This window comes from Lates calcarifer, linkage group LG20, assembly GCF_001640805.2.
Source record: "Lates calcarifer isolate ASB-BC8 linkage group LG20, TLL_Latcal_v3, whole genome shotgun sequence".
Taxonomy (NCBI): Eukaryota; Metazoa; Chordata; class Actinopteri; family Centropomidae; genus Lates; species Lates calcarifer.
Window position 1 is genome coordinate 14378070 of NC_066852.1, and position 16789 is coordinate 14394858.

Consider the following 16789-nt stretch of genomic DNA (forward strand, 5'->3'; position numbering starts at 1 on the left):
CACTTATGTGTTGTACTTAAATAGCTTGCTGCAGCATGCAACATTTCAGTCTGAAAATGTTTGAAATCCAAACATTAATCCCTGTATAATGTCATCAGTTACTTTATTTCACAAAGATTATCAGCTCAGTGTCAGTACGGAGAGTGCTGGCTTTGGTACACAGAGTGTATTAAAATCAGCATAATCATCTCACAGTCATTTGTACTGGCAGTCATAATCCAAAGCTCAAATTGCTTAAAGTAAAATTTTGGACTTGAAGGAAAGATACCAGTAAAAATCCTTCACTTTTACTCACAAATTTAAGATTGAAAACTACCTCCCAACTTCTTTATTCTTAAATTTAGAAGAGATTCAGAGGTCTCTTAAGTTAGTTAAGAGCGTATGTCCTAGATGACTGCAGCACAGAAACAGAGCTGAGCACATATATGTCTTATAATATTAATAATAACAATATGCTGGAGAATTATAATTAAAAGATTATAATCTTTCTTTTTTGGCAGTCTGCTGTTAATTTATATGCAATCACCATCAAAGCATCTCCATTGTCTGTGGCACACAGTGTTCTCTTTATCATATGATTTCTCTATTGAACCTCCTCTAAAAACAGCAGAATGTTTCTCAGCAGAAATTTGTTTACATTTCACCCAATTTCCTATTATTTACAGCCCTATTTATATATTCATACACTATAAACCAATTGCTGTTCATTTTCCATGTTAATTATTCCCAGGAATTTCTCACAAATAAATAATTAGATTAATTAGAATAATTAGAATTAGAAAATTGTAATTTTACATAGCATGTTTTCACAGAATAATATATCACTGAATGGGATATGGCAGATGTATGGTCAGTCATTATCTCTGACTGGCTAATTCCTCTCCCATAATATGTGATTATGTGATTTGAACATGTACAACAATGTTTGTTTGTTTGTTTCTGTTTTACTCCTATTGGTTCTTTAGATCATTATTAAGTCTAATTATTAGAGGTTTGATCAATTCAGGCTTCTAGAAGATGTGTGGATGTTTCTTTAACAATAAACAAATGTAACAAATTATTTAAACTCCACCTTTGAGGGGACATGGGTAGAAGACTTCTGGAAAAATTACAGGTACTTTACATAAGATGAGTCGGGGTAATTTATGTATATTTATGTGGTATTTAAGAGGTCCATACAAAGCAAAGCAATCTGAGGAGCTTAAAAGGGGGAGGGGTTACTGAGCAGGGAGTTCAGGGAAATACCATTGCTTACACTCATCCAATTTATCTATATGACAGCTCACAACTTCAAACCATCTGACTTGTTCTCTACAAGGCCTCCACATGTGAGTATCTTGTTGTAGGATGTATTCCATGTACTAATATTTAACTTTAATAGTCTTAGATAACCTGACAAGTTAGAATTGTTAACACGTTGTTATTGTGGCAATATTTAAGACAGTTTCCTATGTAGTTTATATGTATATTATCAGGCATTTAATCTATCTTGTAATAAATAAGAGACATATTTTCACGTTTTATTTTAATTTAATAATCAAATACAAAGTAGGCATGAACATACAGTATGTAGGTATGTTATTTTAATATTTGTATATCAGTGACAAAATGAACAGCGTCGGTGTTGATCTTCATTTCGTACAGACAGACATTACTATAATTGTAGTCGGGTATTTTAACCGACTTGTTTTCCAGAAGATGAAACGCAAAAGTAATTCTAACATGCTGAGTCTGACTTATGTAATCTCTTATTGTTATGTGTTGTAGCCTATGTAAACGTGGACACAGTGAGATGCTGCTAGAAACCAGCAGAGCACTGGGACTCCAGGACTGGGGACTGAGCTCACCTGAGGGATTTACCTGAGGGATTTCTAAAGTATTGATTTCTAACATAGCCATCTTTCTGTTTCATTTTCATGTATCTCCGGATTGTATTAACCGGAAGAAGGAGGCGGTGCTGTGTCTCGCCTGTAACGAGAAGCTTCGACATTGCCCACCGGGACTTTCCGTGAGGCTGAATTGCGAAACGGTGAGTGTGACAGACAAAACCACTGGAAAGGAACAGACGTGTTAATGCGATGTCTCGTGTGTTGGCCAGTTTTATTTTCCGCTCCGTGAGCTGCTGCACAGATTAGCGCGAGCAAAGTTTGGCCGTTGTTAGCGTTAGCAGCCGTTAGCGTTAGCAAGCTAATGTCCGCTGATGTTATCAAAACTGCTTTCTGTGGGGCGTTGCATGGCACATTATACGACAGCTGCTGGTTGAGTGTGTATGTTAATTAACTGCTTGTCATATTCCTTCCCAAATATTAAACGATATAGCTATGGTTATCTGTAAAAGCAGAATTAGACCAAAACATAACAAGAGCAGAAACAGGAAGAAGAGAGGTGATTAACCTGGTATTGTGTTGAGGAAAGTACCTAGCTCCCCTGTCGGAAAGCAATATCAGTAATTTATAACACATGTTGTCTGTTTTCCTAGTAACGTCTTTATTTGACTGTCTAATTCTGTACCACCAGTTGTAATTCTGAAAGGATTAGCTGGATGATCGATTAGTCGATGTACAAGAAATTGTTTGGCTTGTTTTTTAAAAAGGGGCATTCCACCGATTTTCTATTAAAAAAAGCAAGGCTGGATTTCCAGCTCAGCAAAGTGGGCCGAAAGCCCCAGGTTCATTCCGTATCATTTGGATTTACATAATTGAATTACTTAATAGGAATAGAAGAATCTAGTGTTTTGGAGCTCAACCCATACCAAGAACTAAATATCGGATTATTTCTCCCTCTGCTGCTTTGATTTTGACCACCTTTAAAAATCCGTCTCTGGTGCCTTCCCCAGCTGTGTGGAAGCACATTTCTAAATCACTGAAGTACCCCTTTAATATATTTAGGATTTAACTCATTCATAAAGTAAATTTGTCAAACATTCCCAGCTTCTGCCTCTGTTTTCTGTAATTGAACTGTTGGGACAAACAAATATAGCAATTTAAAGACATCACCATGGGCCCTGTGAACCACATTTTTCACTATTTTTAGGTAATTTGCAGATGTATAGAAAGTTAGTGTTTGTAATTATTCCATAGTGAATGATTGTGCAAGATCTCCCTTTGCAGTATTTGTTCCCAATATTTTGCTATTATTTGGCATTGGAGTTAGATTTTATTACATTTTACCACTAAACAAATTATCTACCTTGTTTTAGCACTATGTTGAAGTTATATATAGATATATATCCTTAGTGAAATACTCAGATCCCACTATCTTTAAGTGTCCTTATTATTTTATTTTTTATCATTGTAAATCTTGGAATTTTTAGTAGAAGTGAAAACAAAGTCATATAGATTTGAACATTAGTGGTTGTAATGATGAACCTGTCAAAGGTCTATGAGTTTGAAACAAATACAATGACCTAATAAGATTGAAATCATGAACACAATTCAGCCTTTGTTTTTGTTTTGTTTGTGTGTGTGTGTGTGTGGGGTTTTTTATTTTTATTTTTGTTTTTCCATTTCTACAGGTGCTGGTAACATAAAACTAAAGACGGAAGCCCATTATCCCTATCAAAGGAGGATACAATTTTTCTTATTGAGTTTGTACTATTCAATTATGGCGGCTTAGACACCTACAAAAGGGATGTCTGCAATGGGGGGAGGGGTTTGAGACTAGACATCCCTTGGTCTGTGTGTGTGTGTGTGTGTGTGTGTGTGTGTGTGTGTGTGTGTGTGTGTGCGCGTGTGCGCGCGTGCACAGACAGGTGACAAATTAAAGGAAAAACCCAACAAAATGAGTTGAGACACATAACAATTGCATATGCTTCCATAGAGGAGCAATGCATGGTAAAATTTAGCACTTAACATTGAACCATGCTCTGTGGCATTTTTAAAAATGCTGAGAAGGCCCAGTGGATTCGGATACTGTGTCAAGTGTGTGAAAGAGGGTTCATTGTTGGGGCATGGATGGCTGGAGCTTCAGTCACAAAGACTGCTCAACTGGCTGGTGTTTCGATAGGAACAGTGACTAAAGTGACATCTGCATTTACATCTATTGGAAAGATGTCAGTATACAAGGTCGGAAACTGTGGTCGATAGCGCACATTTGATGACTGTGATGCTCGTGCATTAGTACGATATGTGATGAAAAACAGAGAAGCAACTCTTCCTCAGGTGACTGAGAATGTCAATGCGGGATGTGCTCAGACTGTGTCAGCAAGAACGGTCCGTTGACAGTTACATAGAGAAGGATATTATAGTAGAGACGCAGCGTTTGCTGGCATGGTTTGGGTCCACTTGTATTCTTAGAGGGAGATGTCCCTGCAGATGAATACAAATTATTCTGAGTGATCACCTTTATCCTATGATGCAACATTTTTATCCTGGTCTGTTCCAGGGTGACAGTGCCCCCATCCATAGGACTAGAGAGGTCACTGAATGGTTTGATGAGTATGAGAATGATGTGAATCGTATGATTTGGCCTTCACAGTCACCTGATCTCAACCTAATTGAAAAGCTATGGGAGATTTTGGACCAACGTGTTAGACAACGCTCTCCACCACCATCATCAAAATGCCAAATGAATGAATATCTTCTGGAGGAATGGTGTTCAAGTTTCAGAAACTTGTAGAATCAATGCCAAGGCGCATTGAAGCCGTTCTGGCAGCTCATGGTGGCCAGACACCTTTCTACAAGGTTGAAAATGAACTTCTTTTTTTTTTGTCCACCTGGAAGATTTTCAGTATTCAGGCATGATTATTTAGATTTAAAACTATCTTAATTCACAACTTAAATAATAGGGGTGATTCTTTTTCTTTTCTTTGGCTGGTAGGCTTAGCAAATTTACCTACCACTACACAAAATCGCCTACAGGTGCTATTTTCCAACCCTGCCTGACTAAGACACTTTATTGTTGGTTTTTCCATTAATTTATCACCTGTCTCTGTGTGTGTGTGTGTGTGTGTGTGTGTGTGTGTGTGTGTGTGTGTGTGTGTGTGTCCGTGAGTGTGTGAGCGTGCTTGAGGCATTTATTTAATCTATAATATTTGTGCACATAATCACGTACCAGATGTTTATGGTTAAATGGTTAGATGATGTATCAGACATGTCTGTGGTAAATGTACGCGATAATTAAGTGTACACTGACCACAGTGATTACTGGTAATACACCATTTAACATAGTTCTTTTTTCACTGCACTGGATGTTATTTGTCAGACACAGATTACTCGGACTGTAACTGAAAAAGAAATATTGTAGTTTCAGCAGTTAAATGGTCAGAGGTGGTTCTCTGTGTTAGGTGCAGGTAATATGGATCCAGGTGTTACATCTATATACAGGCAGTAGGAAAGGTTGAAAGGTTAATGAGTGATGTATATAGTGCTGTGTGATAATTATGGTTGGTAGACTGGTACTTTTGTTTCTTCTGTGTGAGATCTCTTAAGCTTCACTTTCTTTTTCACTGTCTTGGTCTGAGTTACACCTCCCACTTCTTCTGCCCCCTCATCTATTTCACTATTTTCCGTTTCAGTGTGACTGAGTGTGTCTGTGTGAGAGGGTAAGACCTTGGGTATTCTCAAACCCCTCTCCCTTTGAAGGACATCGCTTTTCCCTTAAATCGCTATACCTAAATCCAAAAATGGAAACTCTCGTTCAACTCAAAAACAGCCAATTTCTGATGGGACTTTGTCGTAACGGGCCTCCACCTGACCTACAGTATGATAACTCCTCAGGTACCAATCTCTTCTATTCTTTTCTCTTTATCAGATATATATGAATGATTTATTTGCCTTTATTTTTGCATCTGACCTTCTAATCTAAGGGAACTGTGTCAATTTGATGTCATCTCCATCTGCAGAGCTCTACCGCATCTCTACCTTTGCTCGTTTTCCGGCTTCGGGGGTCACAGAGCGAAGTCTGGCGAGGGCAGGTTGGTTCTACACCGGCGTGGGCGACCGCGTGCAGTGTTTCAGGTGTAATGTGACGGCAGAGGGCTGGCAGGCCGGAGACTGTCCGACAGAGAGACACAGGCAGCTCTCTCCATCCTGCTCCTTCATCCAGAGCCTCCCATCTACAGCCAATCTGCTCTCCTCCTCTCACTCCGCCTTCTCCCCACTCCGCATCGCCACAGCCATGACAGTAAGATCAAGGGAGTTTCTTATAAAATCAGTGACATGCTTTTTAAGAGGAAGTTTGCCCCTATATCTAGGAAAATTTATGAAATAGTTTTGTTTTTGACAACAGAATCTATTTTTGAGCATGAATACAGAGAGCAATTTTTTTTTAAACGAGTATAATGTTTTGTTTTTCGTTTTTGTTTTTTCTTCTAGCTTTCTGGTCCAGGCCCAGCTGCTCCTAACCCGACAGTAAGCCAAGACGAGCCAGTTGGCTACCTGAACATGGGTTTCTCTGCTCCACCGCCTTCCAGCCCGCTGAGCTCTCGCGGCGTAGAGGACATGTCCCACCAGAGGCCAACGTGCCACAATCCCAGCATGCGCAGAGAGCAGGACCGCCTGGACTCCTTCCACTCCTGGACGCTCTCCATCATCACCCCCGGAGAGCTCGCCAAGGCGGGCTTCTACTATTTAGGCCAGGGCGACCGAGTGGCCTGCTTCAGCTGCGGAGGACAGGTGTGTGCACACAGGGATCAGTCATATTCAGAGACACACATTTTAACGTTGCTTTGTTTTTACTGGGATTGATTATCTTCCTTTCAATCTGCACATTTAGATTTTTTGTGGTCCTGCTCTTCTTGTATTTATTGTGTCCTAGTATCACTTAACTTGTAATTCATGCATTCCCTTCTTTTAGGGTTAGGGTTGGGGGTTAGGGGTTGACTTATTCTGCTCATTGTTAATAAGTTTTGATCGGAACATACAAGGAGGGTTTAATATAAAAGTCTGACAGAAGTGGGCAGCAGGCTATAGTACATCCATCTTATAACCACAAGCAGCACAACATGTTTGTTTTCGAACAGTGGTCATGTCAGACATTTTTGTTTCTTATTTGCAGCTGAGTAACTGGGAGCCAGGTGACAGAGCTGTATCCGAACACCAGAGGCACTATCCAAACTGTCGCTTCGTCCGCGGGGACAGGGCCGACAACGTGTCGTTGCCCGGAGCGGCGGGAGCTGCATCCGGAGGGGTACCTTCCCAACTGTCTGCAGGAGGCCCAGCCCTCAGTAACGTGTCCAACCCTGCCATGCAGCAGAGCGAAGAGAGGCTACTCACCTTTGTCAACTGGCCGTCTCGTATACCTGTCAGGCCTGACCAGCTGGCTAAAGCTGGCTTCTACTACGTTGGTACGGACAAAACCAAAGAGACAGTTATTCAGCGACACATAATGAGGGAGAGTTCATCCGGTGGTCGTAAACATGACTCCAAATGGAAGCTAATGTTGCTCCATATTTGCTCACATATCCACAATATCAACTTTATAGGTTGTATTATGTTGTGTTTCCACCCTGTTATAGTCTTCCAAAGTGGCCACAGAAGTGAGTTAAATATTAAATCAGTTCATCTTTAATTTGATTAAAAACTAACTACATTACTTTTCAGCAGCTGTCACAAAGTTTTTACCTAAGAAAAAGGTGGAACAACTCAGAACAAAGGTTCTTAAATTCTTAAACGGAAAATTTACTCATAACGTGCAGATGATGTCCCCCCCCACACTGTTTTTTTTCCTCTGCAGACAGGTATTTGTCAGTGATGCTATTGTCTAGTTTCTTTTCATTCAAAATGGAAAGTCTTGACAAAAATCTTTTTTAGGGACGCCTTGTTATAAGCACGAGCTCATGATCTCATATTGACGTGATCGCAGCAAAAAAATATTTCAAGCAAAAGAGGAAATGAGACATATGTATTCAAACTACTTTCCAGCAGTCGTGTTTATTAGAATCACTGTGGTGAAACCCCCAAAACATTTGTCAAACTGAAAGCTCTTTTTTTGCTCCAAAGGTCGTAACGATGATGTCAAGTGTTTCTGCTGCGATGGAGGCCTGCGATGCTGGGAGTCTGGAGATGATCCTTGGGTGGAACATGCGAAATGGTTTCCTCGGTAAGTGTTGCTGTTCAGTTTTTTAATGTTTATTGATTCATTTGGTGTCAACATGTGTTTTCCAGAGCATGTAAAACGGTATCAAAGCACAGACTGACATTTCGATTGTTAAAATATAAGAGGATAGTTTATATGAATGTTGGTGTTCTTGTATCTCTGGTTAATTACAGGTGTGAATATTTGCTTGAGGAGAAAGGGCAAGATTTTGTTCACCAGATCCAGGCTCGTTTTCCTCGGCTGTTTGAGCAGGTAGAGCAGCAGAAAATATTTTCTCAGTTCAAACATTTGGTTCAGAACAGTTCATTTAAAACAACTTATTTTTCTATTTTCTTCCCAAAAGCTTTTGACAAATGGAGACAGCAGCTCTAGAGAGTTTGTGGATCCACCTGGTGAGTGTGAAATTATGTAAAATCGTTTACAAAGAATCCCAGACTGACATGTAAAATAAAATGTTTAAAATTTTCATGTCATAGATCATAACGTGTCTGTTGTCTTTTAATCTCAGTGGTTCACCTCGGCCCAGGGGAGGAGCGATCTGAGGATGCTGTCATGATGAACACCCCTGTGATCAAGTCCGCCTTAGAGATGGGTTTTGAGAGGAGTCTAGTCAAGCAGACGGTCCAGAGCAAGATCCTCACCAGCGGAGAGAACTACAGAACAGTCCAGGAGCTGGTTTCAGACTTGCTGAGTGCTGAGGACCAAAAGAGGGAGGAGGAGCGTGAGATGCTGGCAGAGGCGATGGCATCAGGTTGGCATCCTCAGCTCCTCTGTCAGCTGTTCTTGGACCAGTGAAGCTTCTGGAAATCATGAATGATAAACCTCTTAATAACTGTTTACATCTTTCTTTGTTTCAGATGGTTTCACCTTTGTGAAGAGACACCAGGCAGCGTTGATCCAGCGTCTAAAGAGTGTCGAGCCAGTGTTGGAACATTTAAGAGAGCAAAATGTGTTATGTATGTTCAGCTTTTCTTTGTGTGTTTTAGTTTTCCAACAACAATTTCTAATCAAATCTCAAAATTCTAACTAAATTAAGTGATCATTGTCATAGTAACAATAGTCTGGCTTTAGTATCCAAGAGCACCTTTCATGAAAAAGTAGTTAAATTACAATTTGTTACTACAATGATGTTTCCAGGATTGATGTTCTGTATACAATTGATTATTCAGCAACATAATATTTGGCTAACAGTACTTTGGAGGATAATTGGCGTTATTATTGTAGCTCTTATCATGCGGCTGTAACATGTAGAGTTTGTAAATCTCAATTGGGAGTAACTCTTCCCTGTTATCATGCAGCTGCTGAGGAGTACAGCAGTCTTCAGGCTCAGACGACGGCACAGCAGCAAACTGCCAAGCTGATTGAGCTCGTCCTCACAAAGGGCAACGCTGCCGCTGAGGTCTTCCGCAACTGGATCCAGAAAAACGATGTCCACCTGCTAAGAGATCTCATGGGTACGTCTTTCCCACCACACTGAACATATAGTGTGTGCATTGCATTTGATAGCCTGCATAGATTAAAGTAAAAATATATATATATATTGGCCACTAAGGCTTGTATGTGTGTATGTGGATCAACATGTACAGAATTTGTTTTTTTTTTTTTTTTCGTAATCTGAAAACAAAAATACAGTAAACTGTAGCTCTGTGATTCACTGGAGTCCAGGCTGCATCCACAGCACGAAGTCCTTCTGTGAAGCTTAATCTCACCTTCTATATTTCAAGTGCTGATAGTTGTCAAGACTAGAGAAATGAGAACGAAACTTAAGAAATGCAAAGATTGTCTCGTATTTGTGTTCACTGTGCAGTAGCTAACTAACTGCTGCTTTTCATATTTTCAGCCCAGTCAAACGAAGCTGCATCACCAAGCCAAGATCTTTCAGGTATGAAGATGCACCTGAGCTTCAGACAGAACTTAATGTCCTGCCAATGTCCTGTCGTGTGCTTGATTGTTTTAATTGTAAAGCATGAACACATAAAAATGAATGTTTTTCTCTGCAGACCTTCCCATGGAGGAGCAGCTGCGGCGGCTGCAGGAGGAGCGTACCTGTAAAGTGTGTATGGATAAAGAAGTCAACATCGTCTTCATCCCATGTGGACACCTGGTGGTGTGCAAAGAATGTGCGCCGTCGCTGCGAAAGTGCCCGATCTGCAGAGGCCTGGTTAAAGGCACAGTCCGAACCTTCCTCTCATAACCTGGAGGCTATGAGCCAAGTTCCCACAGTCTCCTGCCACAATGATGTGATTGAATGTAAGCAATATGATCAGTATCATACTATTAACTGGTGAATATTACAGTATAGAAACTGGAAGTAGCCAAATCAATATTCAAGACAGTGTGCTCCACTGTTGTTCTTAACAGTCATGTTAACGTATATCTAAAACAAAAACTTCAACACATTATTCTGTTTCCAAAATAACATGATAAGATTGCACTATAACAGCAGCCCTGCAGTAAACACCAGTTGGATGAAGGTTCATCATTTGGTTACTGTCAAGCATTTAGTGATGAGAACAAGCAGCAGCTACAGTAAATCATCTAAGTCTGATGTAAGTCTGATTAAAACCCAAGATGTTTATTTACCTGCAATACTGTGCTTACTAATTCAGTAAGGGCAAATAAAGCAGAGTGCTTAGAAGAGTCTCTATAAACTTTACAAACTTAACCGCATTTACTGCTGGGCTTCTGTCTTGTTAGAGGAGTTTTTGACCAGTTCTTTATCTTGAACACTCGAACTGGCACAAGCTCAAGTTTACTTTTATTTCAAAATTTGAATCACTTATTCTAAACCAGAAAAGTAAATCTAAAACATATTCTAATTTTTCTGTATGAAAGTAACATTGTAGTGATACCACCCTGTTATCAAACTGAACTGACTTGTGAATTACTGCAGTGATTCCCAACCAGGATTAGTACTTGTACCTCAGGTGGTATCTTTGCAGTTGCTTGGGGGTGCTAGGACAGGTTGTGGAGTAGTTCATTTGAAAAAATAGAAATTAGAATTTGTATTTATGCTCATATTGAGTTAGGTATAACACCTGCAAACTGTTTGAAGACTGCATAAAAGTTAGTTAGCAAGGAGAGAAGTAGAAACAGTCTAGCTTGGCTAAAAGTAAATGGATAAACAGTTGAGATAATGCTGGGGAAGTGGTATTTGACAGGGCTGTGGGGGTACATCTGACTAAAAAGGTTTGGAAACACTGAATTGGTGTCTACCTTACATCTCCAATGTGATCACAGCTGTTCTATATATTTTACAAAAAACATGGATATATTTTGTTGTTCTAAACATTACATGCAAGAAAACATGTTTTGAGACCTTTACTCAGCCATCTAGCGATACTAATCCTGCATTTTCCCTGAATGTTCACACCAGAATCTGGCAACATTGATAACTGTCAAGTTACGTGGCCTGCACTGGTTGTTATTCAGTGACTGCAGAAAGATCAATAAACTCTGTTGAAAAATATTATGTTCCATGTCTGCCACTCTAAGCATGATTTGCAGTACTTGTGCTATAGTTAAAGCCATTCCTACAGTGGCCCTGAAGGTCAAAACAGGACATTTCACAAAACACATAAATGGCATATTGAGTGAAGAGGAAAGATGAGGGAGAAGACTGTGTATTTTTTGTTTTAGCATAGGGCTACAACTTAAAATGTGAAAAAGGTGAGGGGGTCTGAATACTTAATGAAGGCACTGTAGCTTTATTTAAGAATGTTAAATACAGAGAAGCAGCTTAATACAAAATACTAATTATGGCACATATCAATATCCGTTTTAACGTGATCATTATTACTGAAGATATAATAGGTATGTATGTGGTGTATCATTTCAGCCTTTTATGGACATGGCAGATAGAAAGAATGTATGTAATTCTGACAATTATCTATATGTTTGAATGTGTGGCAAACTGGTAGTATAAAACAGACATGTCACAAGTCACTGCAACATCAGGACAAGTGTATTGTGTAAATGTTTTGTGTTTTCAGAACTGTTATTGTCAGCGGATTCAACTTTAAATTGTCAGAATAAGTACATATAATACAGTGTCAATAATCTATCATCTATAGGTTCGTTATCTTACCCGCATTTACAATGTAACGTAACAGTTTACCGTTGTCAGAGCTAAAAAAAAAAAGAGGCACAACACAAACAATGTAAACAAATCAACTATTAGGAGAGAACATGGCAACAAGTGAGAGGGTGAAGTCAGCCAGCGCTGGTCGTTGGTACTCGATAATAGCTTCTCGTGACTTGTCGGTCTGATCGATTTGTGCAACTGTGAACGACCGTAAGCATTTTGCAGACTACGTTTAAAGAGACATTTCGAAAGCTTGTGCGACGTAGAGTCACTTCCGGGTTCGACCTGCTCGACGACTTCTTTTTCCGGTAGACTAGTTGCCTCGCAGCACATTGCTGCCCCTCACGGGTAGTGATCAGATTGCAGTACGGAATAATTATTTCCCTATGTTTAACCATTTTGCTGCGATTAACTCAAGGACTGTTAGCACAGGTGACTGTTGGTTTTCTGTGGGACTCGGCAAGTGCTTTATTGAGAGTCCCTTTGCCCATGTAGCCTTTCTCTTTCCTCCATGTAACATTAGCATTCCATGAGTAGGGGTTTCATTTTGTTGCATGTTGGCTGCTCAACTTGGGATCTACTCAGTCACAAACAAGTATTGTCCCTTTATGCAATCTGAAATGTGGTATTTTCTGTAATGTTGTGCTTTGAGCTTCTGGGCCACCAAACAATCCAGTTCAACCATGGCTGTATTGCAAACACGTTCAACATGAACATGAAAGCGTTGGCTATTGGCAACTCCAGTACAATAGTGTCAACATTATATAGTAGTACTAGACATTGTGAGACATTTTAAACTTGCTACTGATAACTAAAGCATCAGAATCTCTAAGCACAAGAAAGTCATTTGTGGAATAGATTTCAAAATGTGTCTGCATGTGACCAATACTCTGTACATAAAAAACTAATGTCCATGTATTGGTCATACAGAAGCCAAACTGACTAAAATCATGCTTGATCATTTCTTTAAAACCCACTGTTTAGAAAACTTTGATGCCTGGTACTGTTTGTACAAAACCATCCTTCTAAACTGTGATGCATTGACACTGATCAAGGCCAGTGTTTAAGTGAATGACTCTGAATGGAAGCAGCAATATTTCTTCTAGCTCATTTCTTGCCAATGTTAGGAGAAATCAGTGTTTGAAAAACACTTCTTTTGCCAAACACTGAATTAACATTACTTTGTTAATGAAAGGTTCTTGGGAGAAAATTGCACACATTTTACTTGCAGGATGTAAAATTGTATTACTTCAGGAAGTGATTGTAAAGGCAGGGAAAACCTCTCATTTACTCCATGTATCCATGTGTGAAGACAACTCACAAAAACACAAGCACAGTCAATCAGTGTTAGTTTATACAAATATTTATTCTTCCACAAGTCTCTTCAGCCAGTTTAGATGATGCCAATCTGTGAAGAGAAGACATGAATTACACAATGTTCCTCAACAGCGTGAACAGAACTGGACCTGCATCATCTGGCATCAGTGGTTCCTTTGAATGCATCACAGACATTCAGATCAAATAAAAGTTTACATCACTTGCACAGGACTGACAACTTTTAAAAGTATATACAACCATCAGTTCAACTGATCTGGCCTTAGAAACTCAAAAATATCATTTTACTCTATTGAATGACCGTCGACTCACCTTGTTAGCAACATCCAACGCATCATAATCTGGTGCGAGACGAACGTACGCCTTCTTCTCACCATCAGGCCTGAACATGGGTTAGAGTAAAGGACATGGTCAAGAGGATGCAATGAAAGGACAGTTCTAAGTAAAATTTATGCCAGCAAGTTTATATTTACGGTGCAGGACTGAAGTGCTGATCAGACAACTATCTAGACCACATTTTAAACCAGACCCTAATCTCAGATTATTCTTTTACTTGTTACAACAGATGTAATATCTGGAAAAGTATGTCAAAATGTAAAAGTAGCTGTGATAACAGTAACCCAATATACCACTAATCATTGTTCTGGCATGAATTATGATACATAAAACATTAGAAGGTACTGCACAAAATAATGCTTCCAGTCCAGAAATAAAGTCTCCACCACCACAGCACAGAATTAACATTTAGCTCAGCCTGGGTTAAGATCTCTACCTGATGAGTGTGTTGACTTTGGCGACGTCGATGTCGTACAGCTTCTTGACAGCGTGTTTAATCTGGTGTTTGTTTGCCTTGACGTCCACAATGAACACAAGAGTGTTATTGTCCTCAATCTTCTTCATGGCGGACTCTGTTGTCAAGGGGAACTTGATGATGGCATAGTGATCCAACCTACAGAAAAAAAATACATATTTTGAGTCAAAAACCCACTTTAATATCCCATGTCTTCTTTATAAGACAAACCCTTGATAATCTAAGTATACTTCCTGACATACATCAAATCTCTCTGACTAACATATAAAAAGCATTTTAGTTGGGTGCATCAGTAGTTTATAAAGCTGGAATCATGCTTTTTCATACTTTGATCGCTATTTACCATCATATGCACCAGATTTAATCCTGTTCCATTTGTTAGCAGCATTCAGTCAGTGTAACTCACTTGTTCCTGCGAGGAGCACTCTTGCGAGGATACTTGGGCTGCCTACGGAGACGGAGGGTCTTGGGACGACGGAAGGTGGGAGAAGTCCTTACTTTCTTCTTCCTCTGGCTGTGTACGCCCTTGAGCACAGCCTTTTTGGCCTTCAGAGCCTTTGACTTGGCCTCAGTCTTGGCAGGGACAACTACGACAGAAAAATAAAGTGTTAGACTGTCTGTCAGCTGTCTTTGCATCTGCAATTTAGTAATCAGCCACAAAACAGCACCATCACCTCTTTAGTCTTTGGATTGTGTTTACTAAGTTTCCTGTTCCAGTCACAAAATGTCATCAGGAAAATCTAGTTACACTGATAAATTTAAGCATTAATATAGACTTTAGCTCTATGTGACATGTGTCTGATGAGTGGTGTAGTACCATAAACACACATTTTTCTTACACAACTGATAAAAGGGTTTAAATGTTTTAACTCTCTCGCTGAGAACCGATATATACACACACCAGTGACCCTACTTCACACACCATTCTTACATTAAGATACAGATGACTGCTAAACACGCGAACTTGATTACATTTGCCATAGCCATGTGCCATTTCAGTCATCTTCCAACACTTGAAAATACGAAAAGTTGCATTTGACCATGTCAAACCACCTCTCAGTACTACACACTTCACTCACGTTTCACTTTTCTCAGACACGACTAGCACCGAGTAGTAGAACACCCCCATCGGGATTTTATCCTACAAACCCACTGCAAACAACAACAAAAATGCCCAGAACATAAGACACATTACTTAGTTTTCTTAAAATTAGACGAAGGCTGCGGGTTTCACGTGTAACTAGAACAACGTTTAAAACGACCGGAGGAGCATCAAATGCTAACATTACGGTAAAAACAGCTAATATGCTAACCTACTGTGATGACGGCGACTACTAACTAACACATAAAGATATTAACTGCCTATAACGAGCCAACAACAGACAGTGTGGGGACAAATCGGGGCAAAAACACAACTGTAGATGGGCAGCGTTTTAGTCAGCATGACCAACGCTAACATGCTAATATTAGCTTAGCATCACGTTCCAACATACATGCCGGAGACGCAGTCTGCGTTATCTGCATATTTTAACAGCTGACGGCGACACCCTGAAATTATTTAAACGGCTGTCACTTCAGCCCTACATTTCGGACACATCTGCTGAACCTGAGAGATGCTGTTTGTGAAAATTGTACAGTTTATTCATTCAAAATGATGAGGTAGACGAACCTTCCTTCTTCACCTTCGGTGCCATGTTGAGAAAGGAAGAATGAACGGGGTTTCCTGCAGTATAATGCATGGGCGAGATCACGTAGCAATTGCATCGCGATAGTTGAGCAGGCCGACCCATCAGAACTATAAACTGTTTAGACTATAGACTATGGACTGTTTATTTAAAGCCCCGGAGGTTGCTGCTTATATCAGCCAGAACATTAAAACCACTGAGGTGAAGTGATTTAGACATTAATTATCTATCGCCTTTCGATGGGTGGTACATATTAGGCAGCAGGCGAACTGTCAGATTGTGAAATTTATATTCGTATTTTTTGTGTGCAGAGCCTGCATCGGAACCGACCCCAGAGAGGAGGCCTGCTTTTCCTATTGGAAATATGGGCAAAAATAAGGATGTGAGCGATTTTAACAAGGGCCAAATTGTGATGGCTAGACGACTGGGTCAGAGCATCTCCGAAACGGCAGGTCTTGTGGGGTGTTCCCGGACAACAGTGGTCAGCACCTATCAAAAGTGGTGCAAGGAAGGACACCCAGTGAACCGGCGACAGGGTCATGGGCGCCCGAGGCTCATCGATGAGCATGGGGAGCGAAGGCTGGCCCGTCTGGTCCAGTCCCACAGAAAAGCCACTGTAGCACAGATAGCTGAAAACCTTAACGCTGGCTGTGACAGAAAGTTGTCAGAGCATACGGTGCATCGCAGCCTGCTGCGCATGGGGCTGCGCAGACGCAGACCGGTCAGGGTGCCCACGTTGACCCGAAAGCGCCTACAGTGGGCACGAGTGCGTCAGAACTGGACCGTGGAGCAGTGGAAGAAGGTGGTCTGGTCTGGCGAATCACGTTTTCTTTTACA

General features: G+C 40.3%; 2 protein-coding genes and 1 non-coding gene across 6 annotated transcripts; 1 reads left to right on the forward strand and 2 right to left on the reverse strand.

Annotated features, from left to right (window-relative positions):
* Positions 1-1246: 1246 nt before the first annotated feature.
* Positions 1247-11506, forward strand: birc2 (baculoviral IAP repeat containing 2). 4 transcript variants are annotated; one of them, XM_018691375.2, is made up of 14 exons: positions 1247-1328; positions 1946-2029; positions 3515-5717; positions 5843-6123; positions 6315-6614; positions 6997-7285; positions 7941-8040; positions 8211-8289; positions 8381-8429; positions 8546-8788; positions 8895-8993; positions 9336-9491; positions 9878-9919; positions 10038-11506. In XM_018691375.2, the coding sequence occupies exons 3-14, from the start codon at positions 5624-5626 to the stop codon at positions 10229-10231; spliced, it is 1926 nt and encodes a 641-aa protein (XP_018546891.1). In that variant the 5' UTR covers positions 1247-1328; positions 1946-2029; positions 3515-5623; the 3' UTR covers positions 10232-11506. The 4 variants fall into 4 exon arrangements, with proteins under 4 accessions (XP_018546891.1, XP_050934762.1, XP_018546892.1 ...); XM_051078805.1 differs by having other exon boundaries at positions 1248-1328; positions 5516-5717; XM_018691376.2 differs by having other exon boundaries at positions 1249-1328; positions 1949-2029.
* A 1962-nt stretch (positions 11507-13468) lies between these two features.
* On the reverse strand, positions 13469-16084 carry rpl23a (ribosomal protein L23a). Its single transcript, XM_018691380.2, has 5 exons — positions 15937-16084; positions 14674-14854; positions 14229-14405; positions 13769-13838; positions 13469-13529 (listed from the first exon to the last, which is right to left on the reverse strand). Exons 1-5 carry the CDS (start codon positions 16055-16057, stop codon positions 13515-13517), a joined length of 564 nt encoding a protein of 187 aa, XP_018546896.2. The 5' UTR covers positions 16058-16084; the 3' UTR covers positions 13469-13514.
* On the reverse strand, positions 14551-14623 carry LOC127143731 (small nucleolar RNA Z17). Its single transcript, XR_007815339.1, has one exon. It is a non-coding gene; the product is annotated as a small nucleolar RNA Z17 (small nucleolar RNA).
* Positions 16085-16789: the final 705 nt, after the last annotated feature.